This window comes from Cebus imitator, unplaced genomic scaffold (genome assembly GCF_001604975.1).
Source record: "Cebus imitator isolate Cc_AM_T3 unplaced genomic scaffold, Cebus_imitator-1.0 Scaffold43, whole genome shotgun sequence".
Taxonomy (NCBI): Eukaryota; Metazoa; Chordata; class Mammalia; order Primates; family Cebidae; genus Cebus; species Cebus imitator.
Window position 1 is genome coordinate 9026219 of NW_016107358.1, and position 24745 is coordinate 9050963.

Below are 24745 nucleotides of genomic sequence, written 5' to 3' on the forward strand. Positions count from 1 at the left end.
GTAAGTTCTGTTTCATTAGTCAGCAGAGAATGGTTAAGATTAAAATTGTTTAATGCATTGATTCAAATATCTTTGGGTGGCCTTGAAGCTGCTCTTAGCAAGGGGAGAGAGACATCAAGCCATGTGAGTGCCCCCAGAGATACCAACGAGAATGAATCTGCCCAGATAACTCAAGTCTAGACCCCCAGAATATTTCCAGGAACCCCCAGATTTAGCATAATCCTTTCCAATTATCTGTAGATGGCATATGCACAGGATTTGGCATCACTTCTTGATCTCTCGGCACATTGGTTGTGAAGGGAAGCTTAACCTCTCTGGGTTTGTGTTTCTAAGGAACTACCATTGCTGGAATGAAGCATGGATGACAAGGCCTGACCTTCCTGTTGGATTTGGAGGCTGGCAGGTTGTGGACAGCACCCCCCAGGAAAATAGCGATGGTAAAACTGTCTCCTCCCTCAGGGGAATTGCTTCATTGCTGATCTTTATTTTGCCTTTTGCTTGCATTTGATGTGCGGGAACCATGCCTGTTGGGAGCCGACATCTGAAGCGTGCTTCCTGGGCACATGCACAGTGTTAGCTACCTTCCAATCAGGTTTAATTTCATTTCAATAGTCAGCTTTCCCCTGATTATTTTACAAATTTTAGAAAAAGAATATAAAACAACGTAATTCGTCCATTCTTGCTTTGCTAAGCAGTTTTGAAGACAGGAGAGAAAATATCTGTAAGCATTTTTACTAGGCTATAAAATATACTTCAGCCCTTCATGGTATGCACTGACAAGATATAAGGCAGTAGAGAAAATCGAGAACTCGAAACATAATTATAGATCATCCTTTAAATTGTTGTTTTTCCAAAACCTGGCCTCCTTTTATGTCATGTGATTTCCTCCAAAGCTGGAGTATGTGGGTATTTGTCTTCTAACTTGCCAACTATGCTAAACAGCTGCAGCTCTGACCTCCTCCAGACTTTTATAAAATCCCATCATAAGCCTCCATCTCTCTTTAATCTGATAATATAAAGAATCAGTAGACTGTGGATATTATGTTTATTTCCTCAGGTGTTGATATATTGATGGGTACACAAAGACATATGCATAAACATTCAGTGCATACTCATATAATATAGAACCATACTATAATCCTAGGTTTTAAGAAAGAAAGTTTAGCACTTTCTGGTGTTCTGGTATATATATTATGGGAACACTTTGGAGGGGACTAATGGCAGCTAATCTCTTATTAACCATGGATAGGTGGTTAAAATTTGAAATATTTTAGAAGAGTAACATGGGCCTTCTGACTTCCTAAATGCATGGTGGTCATGGCCAAAATGCATAGGTAATGTCCAAATTCTCCTGTTAAACTTGACATATGTTCATAATATCCAAAAACAAAAGACAAAAAGCAAAACAAACAGCAACAGCAACACAACCACAGAGGACACGTCAACATTTCCAACATTTCAGACACCACCTGAAGAAGAGATAAATACTTGTGTAAGACATCCGCTTGGCAGGAACGTATGTGTCTATAGGTGGCAGCGTAGATGCAGGAATAGTGTTGCTTTGTATTTATTTCCATGGCTGTATTTATTTCCATGGCTTCAATTTTTGGCTTGAGGAGGCATGGCCAGCAAAATCCTCTTGAGCCTTGGAAAGCATTTGGACTAAGTCAGCAATGAAGTTGGGAACACTGGTTTCTATAGAGTCACCCTCAGTGCCATGAATCTTGCAGTATCTGGACAGAGTTGGAGATGACAAACTCACGCCACCCTTCCTCTGTGTGATGCAGGCATGTTTCGGTGTGGCCCTGCCTCGGTTCAAGCTATCAAGCACGGCCACGTCTGCTTCCAATTTGATGCACCCTTTGTTTTTGCAGAGGTAAGTGGGAAGCTGGAGCAAAGTGCTGTTTTCCTCCCCAGCCTCTTAACACATGAAATAACAAGCTAAAAGTTATTACTTCTAAGTTTTCCAGGTACATAGTGTATGCTTCGTGTTGACAAAGGTAACTAGGCATCATTCCAACTTCCAGGCTTTTAATGCTAAATGCAGTTCTTGTTTAACATTTTTCTTTCCTTGATGTTTTGGGATTCCCTGCCCTCAAAAGTAAATACTTTACTAACATTAGCTTAGTTCTCGACACCCATGAAGTAGGTATCAACCATTCCAGAGAAATTATTTAACTAATGGATCACTTAACTAACCATTGATAGAGACAGGTCATGAATTGGAATTTGAGGACACGCTACTTCCCTCTGGGACTAGCCCAGCAATCCATGTAGGACAAATCCATATATACACACTGAATCATGGTCTTATCCTAGGCTTGGAAATCTATGTCCTGCCATCCCACACCATTGCTTGTGACCAGGGAGGGTGGTTGAGTTGCCAAAGGAGGAAGAGGAGCCTGGAGGCTGCTCTAAGGGAGGAATGCAGCCCACCTACAGGGTTGATGAAAATGCCTGGGCAAAGCTTCTGCAATTTCAGAGGAACTAGGCAGGGGATAGAAGCAGAAGAGGTTACTAAAGGATACTTAAGGAGAACTCTGAAGATCAAATTAAATGTAAAAGATGTTGGGTAAAGGAGAAGGCTGGGCTGCTAGCCTTGGAAGACTTGAAAGACTGAGAGGCAGGACTTCCCCAGGGTATTTTTGCACCAATAAACACACTGAAATAATGTTGCTCACTTTGCCTTAGCAACCCTCTAAAACTGATAATATAATTGTCCCCATTTTACAGAAAAGAAAATTGAGGCAAACAGTGGTTGAGTGACTCTCACAATCATCTAGCTAATAAATAGCAGTGCTAAGACTTGAAGCCAGGCAGATAACTGAACGTGTACGTGTGACCACTGCACTCTATACTTTAGGAGGAATAAATAGTTATTGTTAATGAACACCAGGCACTGTACTGAGGAGAATTCTGAGGTTCAAGTCTTTAAGAAACATTTCTAATACACACATATTTGGTGTGATGGCATAAACACACCAAACATGAAATGACAGCAATACTAGTGATGCTATGGAATTAATTGTTAGGTGGGTGGTTTATAGAACACAGATCTGCATTCATACAGATTCATGAGTTGAGAAGTAGAGGCCAAGAACTGAAGCAGGATGGCAAAGACCACAAGACACTGTCTAGGAAGGAAGGATGACCTGGAAACAGTGAGGATGCCTGTGGAAGTATCCCCAGGTAGCAGGAGCAGAGAACTGTGGGACCACATGGGAAGGAGGGATGAATAGGCAAAGGGTTAGAAACAAGCCACAGGAAGGGAGGAGTGCTACGCAGGGGGAAGAGCTGAGCAACTGAATGCTGTGTGGGGGCAGCGGAAAGAGCTGTGCCGATTCATTAGAACACCAAGGATTCATCGGGGTGTTGGAAGGTGGAGGCTGAGGGAACTCAGTGTGGGGTACCTTACACCATAAGAAACTTGCTCCTTGTCCTTCCTGTATGTGAAGGACACTGGGTGGGGACTTGGGCAGGGTGCTGTCAGAGTTGTAGAACATGGATTGGAGGGGTTGTCACGAAGTTGTGGGGAACATCTAGAGGGCTGGTCATCCTTCCAAGCCAGAGATGGAAAGGGCATGAGCTAGACAAATGGCCATAATGAGGAAAAGAGGAGACTGAGAAATATTAATATTTAGAAGGCAAAATCAGCATCAAAATTCATACAGCAATATCAGGAATTTGAAACACACAAAAGGACCAGTGTTCCTCTCATTGTACCTGCCATAGTGGCTTATAGAAGCCTTGGGAGGCTGAGCTTACTGGACTTGGAATTTTATCCCCTCAATTTCACTTTGGGATTTGAAGATTTCCACAAACCTCCCCAGCTGCCATTTGATAGTTTATGTTACTACGAGAACCTCTTACAAGGAGATCATTTTTAAACCCACAAAGCCTTGTTTTCATCTTTTTATTATGCTTTATTGCTACGAAGAAGGAGAGAAGAAGGACCTCCCCCCACAAGCGAGCTGCCTAATAGCTGTAAATGCAAACGCTTTTTGCCATTATTAAATATAGATCGGGGTGTTATGAATGTCATCAGGATTTGCAGATTATAATTACTCCTTTCTCACCCACTGCAGAGGAGTGCCTGACAGAGGGTACAATTTGTTGCATTGGCATGGGCTACACTCCAGGGCTGAGCCATTTTTAAGAGATGTTTGAGCTGAAGAAAAGTGTATGAGGAATCTTGTTCTCAAGGGTGCCTGCAGTGGGACCCCATGGAGACTGTCATACGGGTCGACATGACTCAGGTTGGAGTCTGCGGCCCTCTCTGCTCTCTCTCCTCCTTGCTGCGTCAGCTTGTCTTCTCTTGCCTCCCAGCATGCTGACTTTCTTGGTCATTCCTTACTCATTTCCGGGCTCGATTAAGCATCATGTTCATTGACTATTTTTTAGTTTTCCTAGGGCCTTAGTCTCTGTGAGTGGAAACAGAGCCTAAAAAGAAGAGAGGTTTGCCTGGAAAATGTCTTACCTTCTGTTCCTTTTTTCTCTCCTCCTCCCCTTTGGAAGTTTACCCTTAACATTTCTGGATTTCTGCCAGGGCTTGAAGCTTATTTCTCTTACCCCTCCCTTCCCATGCCCTCACTGCTGCAGTGGGTTCCTGTAGTTCTGAAGGCCCATCTGCCCTTTATCTCCCCAACCCACAGTGGCCAAGGGCTTCCAAAGAGGTGAGAGGAGAGGAGAGCTGCTCTAAGTGTCTGGAGTCGTATTCCAAGATCCCATGTTCACTAAGCCCTCAGGGGTTCTTAGAGAAGAACTGTCTCCTTGGCAAAGATAACTCTCTTCTGTCCGTGGTGCTCATTAACTTCTCATTAACTCTGTTGCCCTCATCATACCACTCCACCCCAAACTCACATACATACACACACACCTGTGCGCACACACACGCATGCATGCACCCATATGCACCCATACATGCGCATAATCCTGCCTGCTGGCACCTCCTTGGCATTGAGATGATTTTCACGGCAGCAATAACTGGCTCCCTGGGACTCTGGCAACCACCTCATTGCTCCAGAAGCTAAGCCTTCCTCAGCTGTGGGCCAGAAGTTCTCTGTATACAACATGTACAGATGTTTTCTTATTTATTCATTCTCAATTCAAACTTGTTTATTTTGCTACTATCGTGTCAGACGCAGCCCATTTGTGTCATCTTTTACTTACTGTAAAAAATCCAGTCATTTATTCAAATAGCATATAAAACTGGGATTATTTTAGCTTTTCTTCTTAACCTACCTTATGCATCTTGCCAAAAATACTTTCCAAAAATTATCATAAATCCAGCCATTTCTACAATCTCTGTCATTACCCTCTGAGCTCTGAACAGCACTGAGATACATCAAGTCCTCTCCTAACTCATCTCCCAGATCTTTCTTTTACTCCCTTTCTGTCTATTCTCTACGGATCACCAGAATTATTCTTTAAATGTAAATAAAAGCATCACGCTCCTGCCCCAAACCTTCTGGTGAAGTTCCACCACCCTTATAATAAAATTGAACATAAATTCTTACAAGATTCCATGGCTTCCCATCCACTTCATCCCTTGCTTATTTCCCTCCAGCCATACTGAGATTTTTGCTCTTCTGAAAGCATCCACACATGCTCTTGTTTCAGCACTTTTAGACATACTGTTCTTTTGCTAGGAAAACTCCCCTCACTATCTTTCACTCTATGGAGGAAGAATACTTTGCATGCTTTGTTCCCTCTCTGCCCTCAAGTCTCTGCTCTGATCACCTCTTCAAAGAGGCCTTCACTCACACGACCCTCACCACCTAAAATACTACCATCTGCCCAATTGTTTCATAATCCTACCTTAGTGGGTATTCCTTTTCTCCCTTCTAAAATATGAACTCCATGAAGGTAGGGGCTATTGTATTCTCATTGCTTAGAGCAGGGTCTAGAGCCTGGCACCAGAAAGGCCTCCTGGCCCAGGAGGGCATTCACTGCCTCCATATGCCCTCTGAGAAGCAGCCTTTTCTCTGCAGAGCATGCAGATGAGGTTATCTCTATTTGGGAACAAATGAACAAGCCATAGCAAACTCTGTCCAGGGTTCTGAAAGCAAGAGCACACCGCTATCCTCAGTGGGGAAGAGCATGTCTTCTGCCACCTGTGGACAAATATTCACACTTTACGGGCCCAAGCGGACATTTGCTGAGAGCAGACCCCAAGCCTACTGCCCACCCCCGCTTTGCTGAGAACCTATGGCCCTGACCAATGGTAGAGGCTCCTACATAGGCAGTGCCTGTACTAGAGAGGCAAGAGTGTGGTGTTGTGAAAAGAATAAAAGAATACCCAATTTCATGCACCAATGCCCAGGTTTGGTGTGACAATAGCCCCTTCAAGTGTAGGGATAGGAATAGGTGATCACTAACATTACATTACATTCAAAAGAAGGAAGAGAAATTAGCCTTAAATATAGACTTTTCACAAGTGCTGCCAATCCACCAGCCCTGCAAGGAAAGGCTCAGAGAGATTCAGTAACTCATCCAAAGCCACATAGCCTAAGTCCAACATTCCTTGCCATACACCCTGAACTTAGCTACTGTTCTACCATACAGAGTTGATTGATTTTGGGTGGAGCCAATCATTTGATGCTTTTTTAAGCTCCTAGATGATTCTCTAGTGCAGTCAGAATAGAGAACCATTACACTACAGGCTGAAATCAAAATGAAAGCTTGCTAATGTCACTGGGAAAGAATAGTTTCCCTCCACACTCCACCCCAACACACGTATACAAAATCCATCCCACGCAGGTGTTTCTCATCTCCTCTCTCCACAAAGGACAGTGCTATTGATCTGTCCTGAGATTTTAGCCTACATAAATTTCTTAAGCCATATTCAAAAGGAGCCAGGATTTAGCCACTTTAATATTTAGCTTATCTCCCTGGAAAACCATAAGCTGTTGTAAGGATTATTATTAAGAAGATAGTTTTCATTACTGTTGCTACAATTTGAAAGTGGAGGAGGTCGCTGTTTGTGCTGGCCTGGCTTCCTCCAGAAGGAATGACACAATTCTCAGGCAGTTCATTTAAAGTTTCTAAAATGACAAATATTCCACAGGTATCTGCTGTGTCCTCTCCTATCCTGATTCCTGACTTCACATTTCAGTCTCTCACAACATGTAGCTAGCACCACCGAGTTCTGGTTACTCTGCTGAGGAGGAAGGTCACCATATATCACCCTAAGAAAGCTGAGCCACAAGCATGGAACCATCTCACCTCTCAAGCTGGTGCTCATGCTCCCGCAGGGTGGTGTGGGAGAGTCAGTGTGCCATGAAGGCCAAGGGCCGGGCTATGGGCTGGCCCAGGGCTTGCATTTCTTCTCCACCAGCTCCCAACCAAGAAACCAAACACTTTGCTTCACCATTCTAAGTCTTGGTGCTCTCATATATAATACGGTTACAGTACATATCTCACAGGTTTGTTGTTGTGAGATTCAAACTAAATCCTTTATACAATGTCTCTGAAACATTGTGGGTATGCCATAAATGTTGGCTGTCTCCTCCTTAGTAGAAATCTGACTTCATGTGCACTCAGAACATTTTGTGAGAAAGTAAAATTGCTCTCTTTAACCTCAACCTTAAAACTTAGAGATACATCTTCAAATTTCCCCATTAATTACCTAATGATGTCTATTGTGTTGTTACCCAAATTTGAAATGTACAAGTCATGTTCACATAGATCTTATCTCACTCCAACCTAAAATGCTTCCATAAAATTGGCAGAGCAAGTTTAATCATTTTTATTTTATAGAATCAGGAACTGAAGTTCATAGAGATTAACATGCACTTTCTAGAAGGACACACCCACTATCAGATCCCAGGTTTCTTGCAGTGAATCCAGCATTCCTCTCAAATGCCATCTAGGTTTCACCTTGGCTGTTGCTTTCTAACCAACCCCTGACCCCAATGAGCCACGTGCTCCCAAAGTATCTTGTACTTACTCTTTCAAGGTACTTACTGTACTATATCACAGGGCTTCTCAAGCCTGAATGTCCAACAGAATTATCTGAGACCTTTTGTAAAATGTAATGGATTTAGGGTCCCACGTAATTTAGGTCCCACCTCCTTAATCAGGCATCTGCTTTTTAAAAAGTGTACCAGGTGACTCTGATGCACAGAATCATGCTTACTAGAGCTTAAACTCTATAATTAAAGTGACCAAATCTATTTTGTTCATCATTAGGATTCTGAATCTTGGAACAATAACTGGCAATACTATTAAATAATACATTATTTTTGATAACATTTATTGAATGTTTACTCTATGCCAGATACTGTGATAAGTAGTATACATGCATTTGTTTCTGTTAATTCTATCAATCATCCCATGAAGAAGGAGTTATTATCATCCTGTTTAAACACTAGGTCACTGAGGCTTGGAGAGGAGATTGGGAAACATGTAATAAATACATCAATGACTATTAGCAGCACAATTCATGCTTCCTACCTGCTTCCATGCTAATAAATGTAACCCTCAAGAAAGCGGATTGTAAAATATGTAATAAAGGACTCTGGTACAGTGAGCTTTCAGGCACACATTAGTCATTGTCTCTAGAAAGTAGAATGGTGAAGTAGACTCTTGGGAGAGCTTGGGGGCAGCCACCATGGCCCCATGACACTACTTCCGAGTCCCACAAATAGCACATTTTCGTTGCTGAACCACTAGAAAATAGCCTGAATTCCTCCTAGATCATCTAATATTATTGTTCAATTTAAATACCTTTGGCTTCAAGTAGCAGAACTAATGTGGCTGAAACAGATAGGGACTCATTTTTCTCATATAAGAAATCCTGAAGTAGGTGGTCCTGAGGCTGGCTTAGCATCATTAAGTCCCCCAGTCTCCAAACGCCCCTCAGCTTTCTACTCTGCCACCTTCTTATTGTCAGCAGTGTTTCGGTTCACTGTCTCACGATAACCACAGCAGCTTCAAGCATCCCTTCGCTTCACTGGAAAACACCTGAAAGCCGAAAGGGAAGGACAAAACTCACCCATGTACCTCTCTCCTTTTTCAAAGGGGAAAAGTGTTTCCCAGAAGCCACCTCACAGACTTCCTCTTCCTCCTGGCAGTAGGTCATATAGCCACTGTTAGCCCGAAAAAGACCAGGGAAGCAAGCGATGGGCATGGTGGCATGGTGTTGTCTTCTCTCCCATGAAAGGTAGGATTTATCAGGAAGACAGCGGAGAGAAAAAAATATTGCTGCTTAGACAACTTATTGTCTCAGCCTCAAATAACCTTTTTTTTTTTTTTGAGATGGAGTTTTGCTTTTGTTACCCAGCCTGGGGTGCAAAGGCACGATATCGGCTCACCACAACCTCTGCCTCCTGGGTTCAAGCAATTCTCCTGCTTCAGCCCCCTGAGTTGCTGGCACTACAGGCGCATGCCACCATGCCCAGCTAATTTTTGTATTTTTCGGTAGAGATGGGGTTTCACTGTGTTGACCAGGATGGTCTTGATCTTTTGACCTCATGATCCACCCACCTCGGCCTCCCAAAGCGCTGGGATTATAGGCATGAGCCACCGTGCCTGGCCTCAAGTAACCTTTATTTTAAATATTATTAAATGAACTAGATATTCCCCCTTAGAATATTTCCAAAACCCATTTGTCCCTAGGATACGAATCCAATGTTGTCTAAGAAGAGGTCATGTCAGCTCCAGAGATCTCTAGACGACTGTGCTATGGACAGTTAAAGACTTTAGCAACAACAGACAGTGGTCATAGCTAACGCTCTCCTCTCCTGTTTCCAGGTCAACAGTGACCTCATTTACATTACAGCTAAGAAAGATGGCACTCATGTGGTGGAAGCCGTGGATCCCACCCACATTGGGAAATTAATTGTGACAAAACAAATTGGAGGAGATGGCATGAAGGATATTACTGATACTTACAAATTTCAAGAAGGTAATTTACTACCGCTGAATGAAGATTTATTTGCCCAAGTCCATTTAGTACTTATTCATTGTCACTCAGAGATGAGTTCCAGAGAATGCACTGGCATCTGCAGCATTTGGTAGCAACATCAGAAGTACAAACTCTCATGCGTGAAAGACACATAACATAGGCAGTTTTTCCTTGTGGCTGTCTTTGCTAGCTTACTTTGGGCAGAATTCTCATCCATGTGGCTTGTGAAATGATTTGGTTTAAAGTCATATCTATTTTAACAGAATATAGAATATGTTCTTGTTTACAAGAACCTTAATTTTAAATAATTCTATTTAAAAATCACTGTACAACGAATGTAATTTTAGTTAAATAATAGAAATTTAAATAATCACTTCATATTTGTTTAGTACTTACCGATTATTTTCACATACACTGTTCTGTTACACTATCATAGAAAGCTATAAGGTAGATGATACAATATTAATAGGACAATACAATCTCTCTAACTCAGGACAATTAGGTCAAAGGCCAGTTTCAATCATAAAATAATGTCATGGTGGGGTTTTGTTAACTTTTACTGTATAGAATGCTTCAAATGGCACTGCTGAGCTTAATTCTATCTCAATCAGTGCTGAGTGTCCACTCTATGCCTGCAATTGGTTTGGTGCTGGGGATCCCAGCAGTGAGCAGGACCCAGTTCCTGTCCTGGTCCGAGTGAAAGGGTTATCGTGCAAGGGGTTTTTGGAAACAAAAAAAATAGGGATATTTAGTCCAACTGATTCAGAAAAAGAAAGACTTGAGAAGTCATGGACCTCAGATAAAGAAAGCTGGGCAGAAGCTTCCAGGCAGTGGGAACACGACCAAAGTTACGAGGTGTGAAGCAGCCAGGTATGTTTAGGGTCCTGCAGGCGCGGAATGCCCAGTGACTGGAGACAAAGCTACCCGAGGCCAGCAGTGGCCAGGAGGTGGGGGACCTCAGGTGCCTTGATGGGGAACATGGCATAGTTTGCAAATGATTCACTGCCAGAGGTTCTTAGGAGTATTTATTTTAGTGAATGGATAAAAATGACAAGTAATTAGCATATGCCTAAATATTCATTGGAATCCATGAAGTGCTAAGGAGTACAGAATTTGCTTTAAATATTTTAGACAGTCTCCCTGCTCTTATTTACAAAAGTAATTTGCACTATAAAGAAGCAGCTTGCTGAATTGAGAACACTTGTGCATAGTCTCAGAAAGTCAGAATTTTTGTTATGCGAACTGGTGAATTTTCACTGTATTTTGGAAGCGCTTCGTTTTCCTCTTCTGTTTATTATCATCCATTGCACAACACAGATACAAAGGTGGTATTTCTTTTTGTCACTTGCCTTTTTGCTTAAAGGAAAATTTAAAACAATGTAAGTGCAAATAAAACAAAACAAACCATGCTCTCTTACTATAGAGTGATAAGCAAAAAACAAAAAAGAAAGTTCATAGAAAAGCTAGCTGCAACATTCACTCGTTCATACATTCATCCACACAACAGCTGGCTCTTAGCACCTACCATCTTCCAGCGCTGCGTAGAGCTGGACACATGCACAGCCCTGCCTTCCCATGCAGCTGGGGAGAGAAGCAGAAGGCAGCCCTCGCTGCGCTGGGTGAGAATTGCTCTAGCACAGGGTGGACAGGTGCCACCAGGCACAGAGAAGGGCTCCCAGCTGAGAATCAGCAGTTGGGGAAGGCCTCATGGAGGAAGTTAGTGATGGGCTCACTAAGCCCAAAGGACACACAAGAATTGGCAGGTGAAGCTGGGGAAAGAGATCCCCAAGAAAAGGCAGCAAGGCAGGGATTGTAGTGTGAACTCTCCTATTTGGAAGAAGTCCTGACCAGACAGAGTAGTGAACAAAAGGTGTACCCACAGGCAGCAAGGGGCAGCAGGAAGTGAGCTGTCTGCATGACAGATGTGTCGTGGAAGCCACGGAACTGAGCGCAGCTGCCATTAGCTGTCAGCATAGAGGTGACAGTGACGGCCAACTCAGGAATGGGACAGAATCAGATGCCATGAGAGGAAAGACCAAAACTCCACCAAAGAGGAGTCAGGGGCTTGGCTGGGGGTGGATATCAAATTAAAACAAAATGTGTGCATACTGCATGAGGAAGACAGCTGAGGTGCAGGTCTTTAGAATTTAGCAAAGAGGCAAGACTGAGGGAGAGGGACAGCATGGGGATCCGGTTCAACTGGAAGAATCCCTAAATCCACATAGATGTTTATAAGAGACAACTCATCCTGCTTCTGGGCTGGAGTTTGACCCCAAGTGGATAATTAGTTTCTTAATCAAGGGTGACACACACATTTCAAACTGGAACTTTGGAAATGACCGGGTAGAGTGTTGTTTGGAGAAAAACACCAATACTGCATCTGGATAGAGTGGGATAGAGGGACTGATTGCCACTGTTGGCCACTGGCTTGCAGCGAGGGCTCGTTGTGCCCGTGGCTCGATGCTTGCCACCCTGATTTTCACCATTGAATCTCTCATAATTTCCCTGATCCACAAATGCTGAGTGTAGACACCGAAATATGGAAATGAGTAGAATCACATGAAACAAAACATTACTATATTTAGGAATTAACCATTTTAGTGAATTAAATCATGGAAATATCATTTTTCACTTCAACTTATTAAAGTTTATTATTAATTTTATAACTTTTTTCAAAATATCCAATTAAGAAACGATAAGACTTTGAAAACCAGAATTCCAAAGACTTCTCCTGTGGCAATATATCTTCTTTGATTAAGGTGTCTTGATCCCATTCCCTCTCTGCTCCATCAGTTACTCCCAGGGTCACTGGTATTTCCATCTCTCCTTCTCTAGTTTCTCCTTCCAATCAGCATTTAGGCAAGCTCAAATGTCTGCTGTGTTAAAAAAAAAATTTACAAAAATTTTTCTCACCACTCTTTCTTCCTCCTCGCCTCCTTGAGTCCTGGAGCACTGCCTAGACTTGCGTCCCGCTGTGTTCCTTCTCCACTCCCGCACACGCTCCGTCCCGATTTCTCTACCAGCATACCCTTGAAGTTGTTCTCAAGGTTGCCAAGACCACCCAGTTGTCACAGGGAAGAAACGTCTTGCAGACTTCGGCTTACTTGACCTTCCTACACTTCCTGGTGCTGTGGTTCACTCCCTTTCCTTGCAATTTTCTCTTCTCTGTTTCTACAATGTTACTTTCTCCTGGTTCCGTCCCCACCTACCTGATGCTCTCTTCCTAGCTCTGTCTGTGACTCTAAGCTTTTCACCTTTCTTCACCCCCTTCAAAGGCCACTTAATTCTAGGCATCTATCCTTGGGCTTCATTCTCATCCACTTTACGTTCTTCTCACATAGCTGGTGTTAATGTTCACGTATATACTGATCACCTCATGTCTGTCTCCACCAGGACTTTACCTGAATGTCCTAGAGGAACCTGACACGGAACTTCCCAAATATCACCTCTCCCTCCCTCAGGTCTCTTTCTCTTACTCCCCCTACTCTGGTGAAGGGAGCCACCATCCACAAATTCAGCTACTTAATAATGAGTCAAGCAACACGTCCTCTAAATGTCCCCTCTGAAATCATTCTGAAATGCGTACCCTCCCCTCCAGCTAGGTAGCCTAAAAATTATACATTATCCGACGTGTAAAACTCTTAATATAGTGCCTGGCACATAATAAGTGTCCAATAAAAGTTTCCTCTATTGCTATTAAATTTATTATTCCTGCCATGCTACATCTATTCGTTTGGCTATGATTAGTTTTCTCCTGGAAAAATACTTGCTCTAGCTTCCCAATTCCACCTTACCTCCTCAGGCCCTCCCTCCCTCAGCATAGCCCCTGCCTTGCTGCTAAAGTAATATCTGAAATATAAACCTGAGCCTGCTCTAGCACTGCTTAAAAGCCTCCCTCTCTGTCTGTGGCCTCCAGGGCATCCAATCCTAACTCACAAAGCCTCTTGCTAAGTGTTTTTTTGTTATCTGGTTGGTGCACCCCCTGAGCATGCCCCACAGGTACTGTATGCAGAGGCCAGGGACCTGCGGCAATTCTTCCAACTAGCCAACCCCTCACCTACCTCCCTGGCTTTGCTCATGCTTCCAAAACCTCCGAAAAGCCTCCCCTGCCCCACCATGTTCCCAGGCACTGCAGGCCAACCTCCGTCCCAGCCTCTGTGGTGAGCACATCTGTGCTGCGATTGTTCTTCACTTGTTTCTTCTGCACCTGTGAGGGAAAGGCTGTGTCTCTCCTCTATGCCTAGTGCCTAGCATGGTATTTGGAACACTATGGGGTCTCCAAAGCATGAGATGAGTTGAATGAATGGTTACCGGGGAGGCACTTTCTCAGCTGGGCTGAGAACATAAAATGTCCTATACTGGACTATTTAGTTGAACATAAAATGTCCTATACTGGACTATTTAGTACCTATTATGAAGAGGAAAGTTTTGTCTCTGGCTGAAAGCAATGTGCTTCTCCAAACCTCAGTCCTTCAGATCCTCTGTGCCAGGCTGGCTTTCAGGGCTTGGGGATGCCTGAAAGTGGACAAGTCATACCGTGTCTCTGTTCTCACGGAGCTTGCATTCCAGCAGGGAAGACAATGTCACACAATAACTAGTTCTGTGACAAGGAAGAGGAAATAAAGCCAGCTACATGTTAGGAGAGCCAAGAGGACTAGGGTTTGGGGTCACATTACACAAGGTAAGAGGGGGAAGATAGGGGAGGTGACAGTGGAGCTAAAGCCAGAACAATGACAAGATGCTTCGACCAACATAAAAAAGCTCTTTTACTATATCCTACTTAATGGAAGGATACTTTTGACTTTGCACTCAGAAGTTGCAGAAGAATCTCAAAAAATATAATCTGGCTTTGGATAAATCTCCCATAGCACTAAAATGTTGCCTGTGGCCCTGAATTATGTAAGACTCCAGAGCACGGAGCAGAACTGTAGAGAAACAGGAATTACTCTCCCAGGCTCTGGGAAAGCCCTGCAGTTGTTTTCTCCTCTCTGAGCCTGCGCTTCCTGGAACAGCCCCAGCCTGTCTCTGCCTGGCAGTCCCTGCTCACAAAAGCCAGCACTTCCCCAGAAGGAAGCTCCAGGTTCCTCCACCCATGGCAGGCTGTGAAGGTGCTCATAGCTGGCCTCATTCTTCTACCATTCCCCTCACCTTGGCCAGCTCAGCTCCTCTCTGATATGTTCCTGCTGCTAGAATTTGCCTCCTGCATTTTGCCTCAATGCTAATTGGCCCCCATCCAAAGTGATCATCATTAATGCTCTCTTTCTCATGGATCTAGAGACCAGATGATTTCTGCTAAAATATTTCACTGTGCTTCCCTTGTCCTCACCCCTCCTTCCCTTTTTGTTATCTCTAGTGCTGTAGCCGATGATTGTCCTAGATCAACTGTTCCCGGCACATTCTTGCATTCTTGACTATCAGGGAAATTGTCAATACACACACCCACACAAACATGTACAAATACACATTCACATTTGTATCCAATGCCTTCCGGCATTTTCTCTGTCTTTGCAGAGCAGTTTCCATTTATTATGTATCTACTACCTCTAATTCACCTAACAAAACCTAGGACGTGGACACCCTTATTTTACAAACAAGGAAAGTGACTGTCTTGTAGAGTTCTTACGAGGATTAAATGACACAGTGCACAGGAAGCACTTATCCCAGTGCTTGGCACATAGCTAGCACTTTGATTCATTGACCTCTCAGTCACCAGTGAATTTCGTTATTAACTGGATAAAGTAGAAGACAATACCTTCAAATTAGCATAATTATAAAAGCTAGCATTCTTATTTTAAAGTGATTTTTTTCACTAGCCATTCTGAAGCCTAGTTTTTACAAGCCAAGGAATTTGCCTTCATCTTTTCATCTCTATCCTTAGGGATGCATGAAGATAAACCCAAAGCTATTTAGGATAGAAAAGAGGATGGCAACCACCAGCTGTCCCTCACATTTGCACGAGCCTTGTTTCCAAAGCCAAGCATTTTGTCCAAGGCTCTGTAAGGACCATCCTCCCAGCTCCTCAGTGTCTGAGGCATAAGCTCCATCTGAGGCCTGCCTTGTGTCTATATTTTCTGCCTCCTCACCTAGACAAAGCTATGTTTTTCTTCTTCCAGAGCTTACCTTCCTCTTCCTCCCTTCATCTCTGCCGCAGCCACTTTGGAAACCCTGCACAAAACATTTTCCTGAAAAACAGCACATACAACTCCAACTTCATTAGAACTTTGGTGCACCACTGCATGTCAACAGATGTTCCTCACAAAACTGCACTCAGTGTCAGATGAGTTCGGGAGGCCTTGTATAAAGAAAAGCAAAGACGTGTCTTTGCTCCTGGTCTTCACTGAGAATCTCGAATCCCCTAATGAAGGTGGAAAACATCCCCAGGAGACGCTGGACCACTAGTGCCCCTCCAAGGGATCTGACCTGAGCACCTTGGGTGGGGTTGGCTTTTTGATGTTTTACCAGAGCCCAGTGTCCTTGGGGACTGGGGGATGCAAGGTTTGGTAAAAAGTGATTTCTGCTTTCTGCCATGGCATGGGCATTGGGGGCAATGGCAATTGAGGAAAGTAGGGAAGAATGATGCAGGAGCCCTTCAGGGTCAGCTCAGCAAAGAGTAAGTGAAACAGGCCCAAGTGGAAGGAGAGATCAGGAAAACAGGTTTTTTTGGAGGAGATTTACAAATCAGAGAGAAAAGTTACATTTCAGGAGGTAGAATGGCAAGAGGCAATAATTTCCAATTATTAGAGGTCCCCAAATTCTAGCCACATGGCTAGGACTAAGGAAGGCAAGCAAACAAACACCACAGTTTAAGAAGAGACAGACATGGCCAATTTTATCTGCCAACCCCTAAAATAGTGCCTCCGGAGAAACCCCTTTCTAAATAGGTCCCAACACTGTCACCTGCTAACTCACAGCCTAGGCTGGTCACTGACTCTCTGGGAATCTGACTTTGCAGAATTTATAACATAGGAATAATGAGGGTACCTGCTTCCTGGGGAGGTCTGAAGCTTGTATCATAGAAACACCCCAGCAAGTGCAGTATACAATGCATCTTTTAATGTGACTTTCTCTCTGGTGGATTGTATTTTTCCCTGGCATTATCTCTGGATCTCCCCCAGGTCAAAAAGAAGAGAGACTGGCCCTAGAAACTGCCCTGATGTATGGAGTTAGAAAGCCCTTCAACACAGAAGGTGTCATCAAATCGAGGTCCAATGTTGACATGGACTTTGAAGTGGAAAATGCCGTGCTGGGACAAGACTTGAAGCTTACCATCACCTTCCAGAACAAAAGCCACAGGCGTTACACCACCACAGCTTATCTCTCAGCCAACATTATCTTCTACACCGGGGTCTCGAAGGCAGAATTCAAGACGGAGACGTTCAGCATGATGCTGGAGCCCTTGTCCTGTAAGCTAACAGCAATGTGGTTCTCTCTTAGACTTACTGTCTGGCCCGTCTTGCTATGTGTTCATACCCATTATAGCTTTATGTCAAAGTTAAAGTTCTCCCCAAGACCTCAGAAGTGTGAGCCTCACAGGGAGAACTCACTTATTCTGCAAAAGCCTCCACTTTCTTCTCTTCCTCCTCCTCCTCCTCTTCCTCCTCCTCCTTCTTCTCCTTCCCCTTATCCTTCTCCTCCTTCTCCTTCTCCTTCTCCTTTTCATTCTCCTTCTTCTTCTTCTTCTTGAGATGGAATCATGCTCTGTCACCAGGCTGGAGTGCTGTGGTGCGATCTCGGCTCACTGCAACCTACACCTCCTGGGTTCAATTAATTCTCCTGCTTCAGACTCCCAAGTACCTGGGATTACAGGCACGTGCCACCACGCCCAGCTAATTTTTGTATTTTTGGTAGAGACGGGGTTTCACTATCTTGGCCAGGCTGATCTCCAACTCCTGATCTCAGGTAATCTGCCCACTTCGGCCTCCCAAAGTGCTGGGATTACAGGCATGAGCCACCCCGCCCAGCACAAAAGCCTCCACTTTCATCTTCACATCTCAGGCACAGAAGTGAACGCTGAAATTTTAAAAGCCTAGAGCCCCATGAATTATGAGAAGTAAATGTAACTTCTTGCTACTCAAAGTGTGGTCCATGAGCCAGCTGCATTAGCCTCCCCAAGGAGCTTGTTGAAAATGCAGACTCTCATGTCCCACCCCACACCTTCTGAATCAAAACCCATGTTTTGACAAGATCCCAAGGAGACTGGAGTGTACAGGAGAGTTTGTGGATCATGGATCTAAATGACCCATCTCAGAAACAGGCCCTCTGCTGGTGCCTCTTTCCCAAGTTAGGAAAGTCTTTTAGGGGCTGTCCAGGGCGAAGGGTGTGCTTTGCTTTCCCATTCAGAAGGCAGGGAGATCTAGGCACTGCACATAGGCTGCTTCTAAAAATGCTGTGTCTGGCTGGGAGTGGTGGCTGACACCTGTAATCCCAGAGCTTTGTGAGTCCAAGGTGGGTGGACCACCTAAGGTCAGGAGTTTGAGAACAGCCTGGCCAACATGGTGAAACCCCTTCTCTACTAAAATTACAAAAAATTAGCCAGGCCTGGTGGCGGGCACCTGTAGTCCCAGCTACTCCAGAGGCTGAAGAAGGAGAATCGCTTGAACCCAGGAGGCAGAGGTTGCAGTGAGCCGAGATTACACCACTGCACTCCAGCCTGAGTGACAGGGCGAGACTCCATCTGTAAAACAAAAGGAGACTGGAGACAAAGACGTGTCATCTAGAAGAGGCCTGTGAAGGGGTTTTCTGCCTCTGTCATCTCTCGTGGGGCCTCTTTCTTGTCCTTGCATATACATCCTTCCCAGCATTTTCATCACTATAAAAACTCAGAATATTTTAAGCAGATCGGGATCCATGTGCTACAGCTTGCCTTGGGGATTACAATGGCCAAAAATCACATTTCCTGGGGTGTTAATATTTGGTGGGCGCAACAGTTGACCACATGACAGGCAACACCAATCAATTGGAAGAAACTCGTCTCCAGGCAGAGCATGAGTTACAGCAGGTTGCAAAGGACCTCAGTACTTTGGGGCACCAATTTCTGTTGACCTGGCATGTGGCACTGAAAAGAAAAGTGCACAAATAACAATTTTGACAAAGCAAAGGCAAGCAAAACTAATACAGTCCCCTGGGATGGCCAAGCCACAAGTCTCAATTGCTCTTAAGCTCTCTGGATTTGGTGGCTGTCACAGATCATGGTACCCTTGCTGAGGTTTCAGAAAATATTCCCAGAAAAATGTGAAACTATGCTTAAAAATCCTAATTCCAAGGAACTTACTCAAATTTGAAAGAAGCAAATCTCCCTAGCTTCAGTAATAGAGCTAATAATTAAGAAATCACTATAGTGGGGCTGGGCATGGTGGCTCACGCCTGTAATCCCAGCACTTTGGGAGGCTGAGGTGGGTGGATCACCTGCAGTCAGGAGCTTGAGACCAGCCTGGCCAACGTGGTGAAACCTCATCTCTACTAAAAATACAAAAAATTAACCAGGGGTGGTGGTGTGTGCCTGTAATCTCAGCTACTCAGGAGGCTGAGACAGGAGAATCGCCTGAACCCAGGAAGTGGAGGTTGCAGTTAGCTGATTGCCCCACTGCACTCCAGCCTTGGGGATAGAGTAAGACTTCATCTCAAATAAATAAGTAAATAAGAAATCACTATAGTGTTTTCTTTGGAAACTAAAAGATTTGACGCTTTTCCTGTTTCTAGGGTGGTAAAGGTAATTTTCGTAGAAAAGAATAGTCAGTATAAAGGACTGAGGAAAACAACAGTCATCAAGATTGTTTAAAACAGGCAGCCACATTTGATTTCAGAGAGTTTTGCAAATAGAGAACTCTGGGTGTAAGCAACGACTATGTCACCTACCTCTGTGTCTCCTGAGCAGGCTGCTTAAGCACTCTGATCACTTTCTCCTCATCTGCAAAGGGGAACAATACCACGCACACCACAGGGCTCTTGATTCATTTCCCAACCCTTTATTTAGTGCTTGCAAGTATAGATTCTGTTTTATGCTGGAGACACAGCAATGCCTATCCTTACTGAATTTCTGATCTCAGGGGGAACCAGACATAAGCAAACAAACAAGTGACTCTATAGTATAGTCATATGGGTAATAGAAAAATGTAAAGCAGGTTAAGGAGAACAGGGAATTCTTGTGGAGGTGGTCAGAAAACAACACCTCTCTAATAGGAGACATTTATAAGAAACCTGAGTGAAGGTCAAAAGTGAGCATTCCCACCAGAAGAAACTGTACGTGCAAAGGCCCTGGGGCCAGAGCATGTCTGATGTGCTCAATGAGCAGCAAGTAGCCAGAATCAGGATCAAAGGTGGCAAGGGGGCAGTGCTGGGTACAGGCCATATAAAGAATTGTAGGCCTTTATGAGGCCTTTGGTTTTTATTTTGAGTAAGCAGAGGAGCCTTGAGATAGTTTTGAGCAGAAATGTGGCATAATCTAATTTAGGTTTTGAAAAGATCACTGGCTGCTCTTTGTGAAGAGATTAAAGATGAAGCGGGGCTGAAGCTTAGAGACTGGTAGGATGCTTCTGCAATCACTCCACTCAGAGGTACTAATAGTAGCAATGGAAGCAGCGAGAACTAGCCTGATCTGGGCATGTGCTGAAGGTCGAGCCCACCTGATTGGCTGATAGATTGGACATGTGGTGTGAGAGAAGGAAGCTGTGGAGGACACCAAATGATTGATACATGTGAAGTGTTTGGCACATGGTAAACTCTCATTAAGTGGTGACTTTCAGCATGTTTGCATTTGGGGAAACTGAAGCTAGAAAGATGAGTCGATGTGTTCAAGACCCGACACAGCAATGAGAGGCGATCTGTGTGCTCAATGAGGTAATAGATTATTGCAGTGACAGAGAGCCAGTTCAGTGTAAACTTGGCCCCAACTGGGCCAGTTCCCTTCCTTGTGCCCCCATTACCTGGAGTCCAGCACAGATCCTTAGACAAAGAACCAAATGCCAGCCCTTTTCTAACCTCACAAGAGTCCTGTTTCATAATCTCCTTCCCCTTCCCTCTCTAATCCAATTAAAGAATGAGCTTGTATGGGTGAGTAGAATGATATCATTCTCTCAGTCACTGATTTGGGACAGCTGACCGAACCTACGCCTGAGTCAATAGGAACACGTCTCCCACTCACTTGGCCAGCCCCAGTTTGTCCTGAATAACTTGAAGGGAACTGGAGGCTCTTTGTTCCTTTGCCCTGCAGGCAGGTGGCATTCACTGCATGCAATAAATTGAAAATTGAAATCTAAAATAAATTGTGGTATATTGCAAAAAGCCACATAAATTTAGGCCTTGATCAAGCATTCTTAGACACCTCTGTTGCAAAGAAAGTTTTCCAAGTAGAATGGGAGGCATAGTTTCCAGATTGATGATTAAAGGGAATGCGTATGCTAGAATCAGCTTGGGAGATCTGAATAACTTAAACCTCTCAGTACCTTCAAAGGTGCTATCATTTCCACTTGGCTATATTTAGTTTTCTTTGCTTTTTGGAAAAGAGATGAGGCAGCTCCAGTCTGTGTCTCCCTTGGCTTTCCCCAGACACCGTAAATGATATTGGCAGCATCCCAACCCCACCACTCACAGAGTGAAAATCTATTCCTCCTTCTCTTGCCACGTTTAATAAACTTTATCTAGAACAATTTCTTGTGCAGTGGCAAAACACAGCACTTACATAACATACTATTTCAGAAGCACTGTTCTCTTGGGCTCTGAAGCACAGCCTGGTTTCTTTGGTGCTATGGTTTAGGGAGTGTTCTACCTCAGGGAAGAAAGGGGTCCTGATACCGAGATTATAAAGGTAGCAAGAGCCTCTGCAAAGAAGTCATATCCCAGTAGTCAAAATAAATCCAGTGTTCAAACACAGTCCTCTAGAAATAGTCACAGGATGCTGGTTTTTTAAATTATTATTAGAGGCAGCTAGAGGCAAAACACATGTGCTTCCAGGCCTTCCACTTTGCCACTTCATCCATCCTATCTGGAGACATGACAAACTGACCACTTGTGCTCATCCAAGGCCGTCACCAATACAGGGCCAGAACCTCACTCATCTGGACAATGAGTTGCATGGGGAGCCATGGAGGAAGCAAGGCCAGGCCTAGGTCCAAAAAGGCAATGCTAGTGGGTCAGTCCAGAAGGCAAGACCTGGGGGCTAAGGTCAACGCAAGGTCATAGCTTTAAAGAGCCAGATCTAAATAGAATAGCGCTGCCCCAGGAATCAAGCCAACAAAGCTAGCTCTTTAATACTTGACTAAAATAGACCAATACATTCTAATAATCCACTTGCCCTAGTGCAAGTTTTCTTGGTTTCAGCACCACTGACACTGTGGGCTGGATACTTTGTTGTAGTACTATCCTGTGCATCATGGGATATTTAGCAGCATTTTTGGCCCCGATCCACCAGATCCCAGTAAGAACCCACCCTCCACCCCAGTTGTGACAATCAAAAAGTTCTCCAGACATTGCGAAACGTACCCTGGGGGTAACAGTGCCCGCTATTAACAACTGCTAGTCTAGGATGACCAACCTTTTGAGTTTTCCAGGGATTGACGGGGTTCCCAGGATACAAGCCTTTCAATTTAAAACCCAGGCAGTCCTCAATCCACCCTAATTCTGCACTAACTTACCCCTTCTGCTGTCAGAACCTCCTGTCTCTCAGAGCATCTCACACTTGAATAGGCATTGTCTGGAATCTTATTCCAGAAGCAGTTCCTGACTTCAGTGGTGCAGTGAGGAGCCGGAGAACCTGCATCTGTAACAAGCTCCCAGGTGATGGTGGTGCTGCCGGTCTTCAGACCACAGGAGGAACAACAAGGACTTAGCCTGGAAAGCCACCCCTCCCACCGGAACCCAGGCTTTCTGCAGGGCTGCCCCTAGTTGTCAGAGCGGGCCTTCTCAACCCTGGCTGCATATCAGAGTCAGCTGCAGAGCTTTTAAAAATACAGATGTCTGGGTCCTCCAAGCCTCTCATTTAATTGGCCTGGAATGAGATCCAGTGTGGCATGTTTCTAAAGGTCCCCAGGTGATTGTGATATGGACCCAAGACTGAGAAGTCTTCAGGCAGAAGGCTTGAAAGCAGGCACAGCATTTATATATCTGTAAAGAGACTTCCAAATAGAAGTACTGCCAAGGCAGAGGCCTTCCGTGACTCTGGGTCTTCGAGGCCCAGGGCAAATTGCTGCAGATCCAGTGCAGATGTGAGAGTTCCTCCCACAGATGATGGGCATGGCTCAATGAACCCACACCTTTGAGCAGTGGGGAGTGAGGGGCCCTGCCCTCTGCTCTGGTGCATGCACATCCACAGGCACTCCACCCTCCTACAAAACTGCTGTTCAGTACAGCAGGCTAACATGAATTACCCTCTGCACTCAAACTGTTGGCCGTGAAGCAGTTTTCTTCAGTAAATTCCACAGGAAGGAGAAGTCTTTGGCAAAAGCCAGACATTGAGAAGGAAAGCAGTATAGGTATTCAGTTCTGTGAAGATTCATAGAGTCTGTTCCCTGTGGCTGGGGATGGAGGAAGGAGTCACCCATTCATCGGCTGGGTCTGCCAGCTGTCAGCACATGCAGGCATCTGGCTCCAATCAGGTAGCAGCAGGTACACACCTGGGCTCAGCACACAGAAAAACTGCCCATTGCTCTCTAGAATCCTGGACAGTGGGAAATGAGAGTTGAGAGAAAGTAAACTAGAGCCATGAGATAGAACTCACCATCTTCAGCCCGGATGGTAATTGCAGGAAAACCAGGGCCACTCCCCATCCTCCAAATGCCATTCTCATCGGCTTGTCCCCAGGACCTAGAAATCTGACATCGGTGACTGGTTTCCATTGAGAAAACAATTGTTTGAGACAGAGGTCTTCTAAATCACAAACAGAGGTTTGGAGATACTTGAATGCCTTTTGTAGAAAGTGGTTTCAACAGCTTCCTTCTCTTAAATAGAAAAATCATATCAGATTAGAAAGAAAATGTGGAATGCTATAGGAGCAATGTTTAGGGAGTTGACAGTTTTGTCTTAGTGTGGGCCATGGTCTAGGTGAGATAATTCTTATTTGACAAGGGGATTGCATGTGGAATTGTGGCCTTGGATTTCATGTTCCATTTGCACCCCACATGTACCATTTGGGGATTATCCCAGCCCAAATCAAAGCCACCATTAAAAACCCTTGGTGTTTCTTTGCCACAAAAATCACATCTTTTCCATGGCACTTCTTTTACAACAGCAAAAGAACTGTTTAGTAAGTTTGACACATTTTCTCCAGTAAGACTTCAGTGAATATTAAATTTCCAGCACATTCTTTACCAAAGAAGCAGGACAGCTTATCCCCAGTTGACTCTTTGTTCCACTTGCCCCTTACCTTTGCTGTGCTCCTGGTGGCTTCTAGGCTAATGTGGGAAGGATGGGGAAACTTGGGGAAAAGTAAAGCAGACCCTGTCTCAAGTCTTGTGTGTTTCCTCCTGCCAGTCAAGAAAGAGGAGGTGCTGATCCGAGCCGGCGAGTACATGGGTCAGCTGCTAGAACAGGCGTCCCTGCACTTCTTTGTCACAGCTCGCGTCAATGAGACCAAAGATGTTCTGGTCAAGCAGAAGTCCATCGTGCTAATAATCCCTGAGGTCATCATCAAGGTCAGTCTTAACGTCTCAACTTAGAAAAGAGAGAAAGGCACCCAGACTTAGTGTTCACGTGTGCATGGGTGTGCTTGTATGTGTGTGTGTGTGTGTGTGTGTGTGTGTGTGTGCATGTGTGAATGAATGTGCATATGTGTACTTGCATGTGTGTGCGTGCATGTATGTGTGTGTGAATGTACATGTGAGAGTATATCCAGGTGTGTGTGTATAT

At 44.4% G+C, this 24745-nt stretch overlaps 1 protein-coding gene across 1 annotated transcript in view; it reads left to right on the forward strand.

Moving 5' to 3' along the window:
• The window catches only part of F13A1 (coagulation factor XIII A chain), a 164325-nt gene that overhangs the window by 113988 nt on the left and 25592 nt on the right, over positions 1–24745 (forward strand). The window contains exons 9-13 of the mRNA XM_017526763.1: positions 334–437; positions 1788–1876; positions 9754–9907; positions 17023–17310; positions 24371–24531. Coding sequence (XP_017382252.1) covers positions 334–437; positions 1788–1876; positions 9754–9907; positions 17023–17310; positions 24371–24531 — 796 coding nt within the window. The remainder of the gene's footprint in view (positions 1–333; positions 438–1787; positions 1877–9753; positions 9908–17022; positions 17311–24370; positions 24532–24745) is intronic.